This window comes from Limulus polyphemus, unplaced genomic scaffold (genome assembly GCF_000517525.1).
Source record: "Limulus polyphemus unplaced genomic scaffold, Limulus_polyphemus-2.1.2 Scaffold2976, whole genome shotgun sequence".
Taxonomy (NCBI): domain Eukaryota; kingdom Metazoa; phylum Arthropoda; class Merostomata; order Xiphosura; family Limulidae; genus Limulus; species Limulus polyphemus.
In genome coordinates, this window is record NW_013668586.1 from 20,208 (window position 1) to 30,211 (window position 10,004).

A 10,004-nucleotide genomic window follows, 5' to 3' on the forward strand; every position below is an offset into this window, starting at 1 on the left:
TCATTTCTAAAGTTAACTGTTATCCTATTCTAGCACTCATTAGGGTATAAAACTTTGAGCTAAAAATTAAGCTTACGTACATTTCACAGTCACAAATTCCATTCTGTTGTATTTTCAATCCGAAACTACCCTAGAGTTATTTTAACTATTTCCAAACAAACTTCTTACTTTCAAGTATTCTTTTTTGCTGTTCATGCTGAGGGCGTAGCTAGGTGGAATCGACAGTTTGCTGCCATTCGGTACCAACTAAAATTTAATACCACAAAGTAGGATGAAGAACAATAAAATACATTTACAGTTTGATAAGGTCTAAAAATAAAAGATTAAAACCATTAAAAGGAATATAGTACTTACGTGATGTGTTCGTTTACTTTCACTGAACCTGTCATTAGTAACTTCAAGACTCTGTTCAATTATGACACTGAATCGACCATTAATGACTTTAAGATTGACCAATTATAAAGGTAAACCTAACGTCAGGAACCTCAAGGCTGCAGTTGTGACACTGGACCTAACATTAGTAACTTCAGGACTGAGAAATTATGATGGTGAAATTAACATTAGTGACTTTACAATGATGAACCTATCATTAGTGACTTCAGGACTGTGCAGTTATGATGATGAACTTGCTATTCGTGTTTCACATGGAGATCCTTGTTACTCGTGTTTCACATGAAGATCCTTGTTATTCGTGTTTCACATGGAGATCCCTCTTATTCGTGTTTCACATGGAGATCCTTGTTATTCGTGTTTTACATGGAGATCCTTGTTATTCGTGTTTCACATGAAAATCTTTGTTATTTGTATTTCACATGGAGATCCTTGTTCGTTTTTCACATGGAGATCCTCGTTATTCGTGTTTCACATGGAGATCCTTGTTATTCGTGTTTCACATGGAAATCTTTGTTATTTGTATTTCACATGGAGATCCTTGTTCGTTTTTCACATGGAGATTCTTGTTATTCGTGTTTCACATGAAAATCTTTGTTATTTGTATTTCACATGGAGATCCTTGTTATTCGTTTTTCACATGGAGATCCTTGTTATTCGTGTTTCACATAAAGATTCTTGTTATTCGTGTTTCACATGGATATCCTTGTTATTCGTGTTTCACATGGAGATCCTTGTTATTCGTGTTTCACATGGAGATTCTTGTTATTCGTGTTTCACATGGAGATCCTTGTTATTCGTGTTTCTCATGGAGATCCTTGTTATTCGTGTTTCACATGGAGATCCTTGTTATTCGTGTTTCACATGGGGATCCTTGTTATTCATGTTTCACATGGGGATCCTTGCTAAATGTACCCCAGATAGAAATTATTGTAACATGCATTTCACACAGATATCTTTGCCATTTGTATTTTTCACGGAGATTTTTGCCACTTGTGTTTTAAACATGTATTCTTGCCATGTGTGATTCAACGCAAAAATTCTTGCTATTTATGTTTCACATGGAGTGTCTTGCTACTTTGTTTTACAGGTAGATTCTCACTATTTGTACATTGTACACATATGCATGATTATTTCTGATTTATTCAGAGCTTTTTATTAATTACGCTTCACGCAGAAATCCTTTTTACACATGTTTCACACAAAGATTCTTGACAACTGTGTTATATAGATAAATCCACACTATTTGTATTTTGCACAAATGTCCTTTCTTTTTGTATTTTACATGTAGAAACTTGTCATTTGTATTTCAAAGACTGTATTTTCCTTTGCTATTTCACGAGTAGATTCTACACAATTTAAAATGTAAAATGTTATTTTTACCCCAAAATTATTTCTGTTTTATTCATCTCTGACGTTGCTTCGCTTGGCAGAGGTGAGTAAAACATTGGTATACAGGCGTTCTTAACATATACGCTATACATATCAAATAAGTCATACTGGTGCTGTAACTATCCAATATCATGGAAAACTTCCTGTCTGTCTGTGGACGCATCATTTCCTAAACGAGTTGACAGATTGAAATCAAACTTGGCATGTAAAGGAAGTAGTCCAAAAGCAAATCAAACGCACATTAAACTATCCAATATATTGAAAAATAAAATATAGAATATTCCTATGTCTTTACTGCAGTAGCTATTGTAAAAAGTTATGTTTGAAGAAAACTCGCACCACAACAAAATTCTATAAGTCAAAGATAGCAAATAAAACTTCAGCATTTAGGCTTAGTTCTCATAAGAACCAAAATATAGAGTTATAAAATATCCAGCTACAATGTGGAGAATAAAGATATTGCTGCTGTTTAACTTCTGGTTTATACTAGGATTAGAATAAGCGCTTAAGCCTGTATTAGAGGAGTAATTCATAATTAAATTTTTTTGGGGGTATTTCTCACTTTTTATGTAGAATATAGTTTTCCTTAGAAGTAAAATTCAAGGTTATTATTAAATTTAATACATTAAATGTACCAAATTCAGACAATAGAAATCTTGACCACATCTCTACTGTAAAATGGGCTGCTTTGAACAAGAAGTGACGCAACTGCTTTGCCTTTCTTGCCAAGTTTCTCGACTTACACCTCCTCACTTTCGATCCAATTTCTCTGTCGTACAACAATTTTCTTGGAGAATAAAAGCTACTGAAAATCCTAGTAGAGGCTTTGCTCATTTTTAGCAAACTTGTGCGTGTTTTCTGCGTTTTCAAGATAAAAAGGAGTGTAGTCTCCTCGAAGTAATCTACAAAACGTTTAAGGTAAGACATTTAAAGTGTATTACAAGAGCTTAAAAAAAAAGTCCATTATGGACTGAAAGTTCACTTTTACTTGTAGACTTTCACCGGATCTGTCGAGCTTTCACCAAGGGTAGAGCTGGGTATTCAACTTTTCACTCAAAAACTTAGTCAAGTTACACATCTGCTTAATTTATGTGTAATTTTGGACACAGATATTTCACAGGAAGATTTCTGCCACAGGTGTTTAACACTTAGATTGCGTCAGTTTTATTTGGTACTTAATTAATTCACATTTAGATTTCTCTGACACTTTTTAATGCCTAGATTGCTGACAATGTTAGTTATGACTTGTATTCCTGCCTCGTATATTTCGCACGTAGACTTTGCACAGAAACTTACCACTTACCATATTTAATTAACACGTAGAGTCTAGTCACTATTATTTCACATGCAAACCTCGCACTTTTACATTATCTCTTTTTTATCCTTTAAACAGTGTTTTTCATCTCTATTTTAAACCTTAATTTTCGCGAAAAAAACAAAAACACATCTCGATTTTTTGAGCTACATGTAGTAGTTGCTACCGCTATCTACAAGTATTATTCTTACTATACATTTGCTTGCCTCGAACTCGTATAGAAGATTGATGGGTCTTGTAAAAAATGCGACGTCTTGATCAGTTACTTACGAGTTGCAGGTATTGGAATAAAAATAGAGGAAAGATAAAGAGGAACAAGACGTTAATAATTCGATTGAGTTTTTGTTGATACATTAAATGGAACACTGTTAGTTTACAAGCAATCTGGAATAGAGCCTATCTATATAATTATCGTGGGATGAGGATAAACCCATTCCGTGAGCTGTAGGTTCTCACAAACAAGAAAAGTGCGATAAACGAAGGAAGAGAAAGTAGTCAAAAAGCTGAAATATGCTGTGATTCACCTTTAATGATGAACTCAAAATCGATTTTAAAAACAAAAATTATGCAACGTATCTAAGAATATTGTAAAACGTAGTGATGAAAATAAATTTTGCATTACTTTTAAAATATAACAATAAAGTATTGTTATTTACTTACAAAATTCTTTGACGTTGTTTTATCCAGCAAAGTCAATTTCGAACATATGTCAAGCTAGTACTTTACCTATCTGAGACAACTAAACATTGAGATAAAAAACAACAAAAACATCTACTTAAGTTACAAAAAGTAATAATTTCATCAAATTAAAAAAATTACTTTTATGCTGAAAAATCACGAATTTTTAGATGAGCTCTCACTTAAAACAAATCTTCAAAATAAACTTCAAAAACACTAAATAAAACTAGTTCACGAAATTAAATAAATAACTTAATGAAGAACAATACCTGGAAAAAATATTTGTTTTTTACTTTTGTGTAATTAATGTTGTTTTTGATTATCATGAAATCAGATATAAAATTAAAGTCGTCTAGAAATACGCTCAAATTTTGTGGAAATCTTGGAATATAAAATTATGTAAATGCTCGTTAAGGTATCAAACATATTTGTAATAATCTTCTATGTTTATTTTAATAAAAAGAAATTTGGAAGACGTCACGTACCAGTTGTTATATAGAACTCTATTTCCGGGGCTCTAGCAATGAAGCTGTGGTCGCCAGTTCTACACCTATCAAGACACATTCCATCTAGAAGAGACTATCAGAGCAAACACTGTGTTTTCGACGTAATAATCTTGTTGCTTACTTTGATAACAGCCGTTTCGTCTGGTAAGTTCAAGTTTCAATTACTATAAAAATAATCTCATTCAAATTTATTTGAAGATTAAATATTGTTTATTACAGAATTGTGACCTACTGTCATTATATAGCTCTTCCAAGAAATCTGATAGAAAAACCTCAATAAAATAATATATTATTTTCTTTTAATTATCCAAAATATTATTATCACTGAGAACTTCATACCACGGTTCACCCTATTACCATTAGTAACCTTTCATATCACTGATAATCTTCACATCACTTACGGCGTTCACAACACAATGCTCTATACATTTTCAATATTCATTAATTGCTCATTTCATGGACATGTTTTTCATTCTATCAGATAGTCAGATGCAAAAATATATGTTGCCAAATTCTTGTTAATTTGTTGCTGTTAAACACAAAGCTACACAATAGGCTGTTTGTGCTCTTACCATTACGGGTATCGAAACCTAAATCTTATCGCTATAAGTTCTCAGACTTACCGCTGAGGCACCAGGAACACCAGGTTCTTAATGACAGGGGCTTAGCGAGATTAAGTGCCTAAAGTAATATTATGTACTAAAATATTCAGCATTAATTAGACCATTTGAACAAGTTATGATCTCCAGGTTAAAACAAATTACATGATACATTTCTTATTAATACTTACTAGTTCTGTATGAAGTATTTTGTGAAAATCAAAATACTGTTATTTTATTGCTCAAAATAAACATTAACCTGCTTTTTCAAATAACCAAACAGTTTCCTGACACACAAACCAACTATTGTAAATAACGCAACGCTTTCCTGATACATAAACCTGCTATTAGAAGTAACTAAATACTTTCCTGATACATAAACCTATCATTACAAGTAACTAAATATTTTCCTGGCACATAAACTTACTATTGTAAATAACGAAACACTTTCCTGATACATAAACCTGCTATTACAAGTAACTAAATACTTTCTTGATACATAAACCTATCATTACAAGTAACTAAATATTTTCCTGGCACATAAACTTACTATTGTAAATAACGTAACGCTTTCCTGATACATAAACCTACTATTACAAGTAACTAAATAATTTCTTGACTCATAAACCTACTATTGCCAATGCAGAAATGATTAATACATAAAAATTTAATTTTTATATCGATTTTAAGGAAAATTACCAAAACAGGATCACACAGTTTCAAACAGTGCAAGATAACAGTGTTTAAAGTCTGAAAAGAATCTTTACACAATCAGGCCAAAGCACTCCATGCTTCTATGAGGGAAAACATCCTAACTATGTGCTATTTTATGCCAACAGACTAACACCATTCTTTTCAAGCACGTTTCGAACGTTAAAATCAAACTCCAGACACAGGAATCTTAATAATAATTAAAAATAAATGAAGTTATATAAACAACGTTCAAAGACTAAATATTATACATTCGAGCGAAATGGGTTATTATTAACTTTGCATTCGTAAAATAAAACGCTAGAAATTATTGTTGTAAGATATATTTTTAATTTTTTAATTTAAATGTTTGCTAGAGGGCGTATGGTGTTAAGATCTGGAAGTTCATGAAAGTTAAGAATCGAAAAGATTCATGTTATTTGTAGAAACAAAGGTACGATGTAAGTAAGAGTATTCAGTGACGAGTTCAGTTACTTTAGTGTCAGTCAGTTATTAAGTTAAGCAATGAATCAATGAGTAATGATTGGGTTAGTTTTGTGATTCAGTGGAAGTTACTCAGTTCAGTGTGGAGGCAAAGAGTATTCAGTTAGTGACTCAGTTCCAAGTGAGTTCGGTTGGTTCAGTTTCAGACAGGCTATTCAGTGTTAGAAATGAGAAATATCACGTCAATTCCGTTATTCAGTTACTCGATCGATTAGCCCTGGAATTCTACAATTAAGTCATAACTGAGGCCACATTCTTTTCGAAGTTTTTGTACTTGATATTAGGCTTACAACAGTACAAATGAATCTTGGTGTAGTAAACATTTGTTGAAAATATAAATAGTTTTGTTATCATTTCGTGGACTGAACTTACCGTTATTTTTACCAAATGATCCAAAAGAATCAGTACAATGGTAAAATACGTTACAACATTACTTTAAAAGTACAATTTAAGCATCTAAAGATATATTTCATTTAGACTGCATTAATAGGCCTTAGGGCTGTATGACACATTTTTTGTAGCAAATTATACAGCTCACCATTAGAACATAGTGTGGTATGCATTTAAGATGTACGATTCTTGATAAACCATTCTATACATTCTGATAAATCTACTCACATTGAAATAAAGCTGTGTTTGAAGTAGCGAAAGAAAACAATCATATTAATAATAATTCCATTAGGATTGTGTCTGAAAAGTTTGCTTTCGAGATGATGTATCATTAACCAAAGTCTTTTAAGCGCTGGAAAAATATGTTATAGTGGTTTGTGATAAAAAAAAGCAGTGTCCGTTTAGATAGCGTGACTTAAGTGAATAACAGCGGTTTCAAACTATCGAAAAAACTTCGAAGAAGATAGTCTATTCAGTACTAGTAAATACAAACTGGTTTAAGAACTATTCAGACTTGTGGTTGTAAATTTGGATAAAATACTGAATAATATAATGTTAGTAAATTTAATCAGTACTAATAAGTACAAACCTGTTTACTAACACTATTCAGACTTATTGTCGTACACTGGATAAATTATCCAATAATACAGTACTAATAAGTGTAGTAAGAACAAACCGGTTTAATAACACTCTTTAGATTTATTGTTGAACACCGAGTGTTACTACGTCTGATCAGCACTAATAAGTACAAACCGGTTTAATAATATTATTCAGATTTATTGTTGTAGACTGGATGAAATATCGAATAATATAGAGTCACTAAGTTTTATCAGTACTAGTAAATACAAAGTGGTTTAGTAACCCTATTTAGATTTATTATTGTACACTGGATGAAATATGGAATAATATAGTGTTACTAAGTCTGATCAGTACTAATAAATACAAAACGATTTAATAACATTATTCAAACTTATTGTTGTAAACTGGATAAAATATTGGATAATATAGTGTTTCATCAGTACTTAGTAGTACAAACCGGTTTAATAACACTATTCATACTTATTTTTAAACATTGGATATTACTGAGTCTGATCAGCACTAGTAAGTACAAATCAGTTTAATAACATTAATCGGACTTATTGTTGTACAGTAGATAAGTTATCCAACAATATAGTGTTAATAAGTCTAATCAGTATTAGTAACTACAAATCGGTTTAATAAAACTCTTTAGACTTATTGTTGAACATTGAGTGTTACTAAGTCTGATCAGAGCTAATAAGTACAAACCGGTTTAATAACACTCTTTAGACTTATTGTTGAGCATTGAGTGATACTACGTCAGATCAGAACTAGTAAGTACAAACCGGTTTAATAACACTCTTTAGATTTATTGTTGAACATTGAGTGTTACTAAGTCACATCAGAACTAGTAAGTACAAACCGGTTTAATAACATTATTCAGACTTATTGTTGTACACCGTGTAAATTATCTAATAATATAATGTTACTAAGTCTAATCAGTATTATTTAATACAAGCCGGTTTAATAGCACTATTCACACAGATTGTTGTACACTGGATAAAACATCGAATAATATAGTGTTACAAAGTCTGATCAGTACTAGTAAGTTCAAATCGGTTTAAGGATATTATTCAGACTTATGGTTGAGCACCGGGTGTTATTAAGTCCAATCAGCACTAGTATGCACAAACCGGTTTAATAGCACTATTCAGACTTACTGTTAAATACCGAATAAAGTAATTAAAGAATAAGTGGAAGTTGTAATGTTTAAGCCCTGACAATGGAGTTGCTGTTATAAAATATCTACTTTCAGTTAGTTGTTTTACAAGTGTGGAATCTGATGATCCATCATGTGACCTGAAATAAAAATGATTGGTTTCTCAGCTTACGCTGTTCGTAAATGAACATTTTGGTAGAGGATACTTTACATCTTTGGAATTTATGACATTTTACTGCAATATGGGGTATGTATTTCATGAATAACAAGGACACAGATAGCGAAGTTTGAAACTCGAAGTATACTTAATGTTCTAATATATCCTCAACCATTCCAGAGCATCTTTAGTGTCTGGAATCACTTGTCTTCCAGTAGCATCCCATGCTTGCTCGATGGGATTAAAGTGGAATCACTTGTCTTCCAGCAGTATCTCGTGTTTTCTCAGTAGAATTAAAGTGGAATAACTCATTTTCTAGCAGTATCCTATGTTTTCTCAGTGGAATTAAAGTGGAATAACTCATTTTCTAGCAGTATCCTATGCTTTCTCAGTGGAATTAAAGTGGAATAACTCATTTTCTAGCAGTATCCTATGCTTTCTCAGTAGAATTAAAGTGGAATAACTCATTTTCTAGCAGTATCCTATGCTTTCTCAGTAGAATTAAAGAGGAATAACTCATTTTCTAGCAGTATCCTATGCTTTCTCAGTGGAATTAAAGTGGAATAACTAATTTTCCAGTAGTATCTCGTGTTTTCTCGGTGGGAGTAAAGTGAAATAACTTGTATTCCAGTAGTATCCATGATCGTGCAGGCTACTTTCTTCGATCAATCTTCTGCTATTCTTCAAGAATTGTGTGGATTATTTTAGCATAGTGGGAGTTGACATCATCATTTATTAGGCATAAGTATGGACCAATTACACCAGGATATAACAGCACAAAAGGTTGTAAATTGTGTGTGTGGCACCATTTCGCGGGATTTAGAGGATGCTATGTTCACCAATGTTCATATCTGGCTACACCGTATTCTTCCACCACTGCCACACACGTTAAGTTCCTAAATAAAGGATTGGACCTGATTCGAGAATTCTCTACATTCCTATATTCCTGTTAACTGGTTGCAGGATGAAACGTAACTCGTCTATAAAAATCTTTATTCGCATGATAGGTATCAACAAATAAGAGTATAATATATAGTATATACTGAATGATCAATCATTTGAATTTCACATTACATGACAGATCACTAGAATGAACTGAGGGAGTGTGATTAACATATTTCACATTATATGACAGATCATTAGAATGAACTGAGGGAGTGCGATTAACATATTTCACAGTACATGACAGATCACTAAAATGAACTGAGGGAGTGTGATTAACATATTTCACATTATATGACAGATCATTAGAATGAACTGAGGGAGTGTGATTAACATATTTCACAGTACATGACAGATCATTAGAGTGAACTGAGGGAGTGTGATTAACATATTTCACATTATATGACAGATCAATAGAATGAACTGAGGAAGTGTAATTAACATATTTCACCTTATATGACAGATCATTAGAATGAACTGAGGGAGTGTGATTAATATATTTCACAGTACATGGCAGATCATTAGAATGAACCGAGGGAGTGTAATTAACATATTTCACATTAGATGACAGATCATTAGAATGAACTGAGGGAGTATGACAGATCATTAGAATGAACTGAGGGAGTGTAATTAACATATTTCACATTAGATGACAGATCATTAGAATGAACTGAGGGAGTGTGATTAACATATTTCACAGTAC

At 32.2% G+C, this 10,004-nt stretch overlaps 1 protein-coding gene across 3 annotated transcripts in view; it reads left to right on the top strand.

The window, feature by feature from the left end:
- Positions 1 to 4,256: 4,256 nt before the first annotated feature.
- The window catches only part of LOC111088004 (nephrin-like), a 125,723-nt gene continuing 119,975 nt past the window's right edge, over positions 4,257 to 10,004 (top strand). For all 3 annotated transcript variants that reach the window (XM_022396685.1, XM_022396686.1, XM_022396687.1), the window contains exon 1: positions 4,257 to 4,425. In XM_022396685.1, coding sequence (XP_022252393.1) covers positions 4,299 to 4,425 — 127 coding nt within the window. In that variant the 5' untranslated portion in view covers positions 4,257 to 4,298. The remainder of the gene's footprint in view (positions 4,426 to 10,004) is intronic.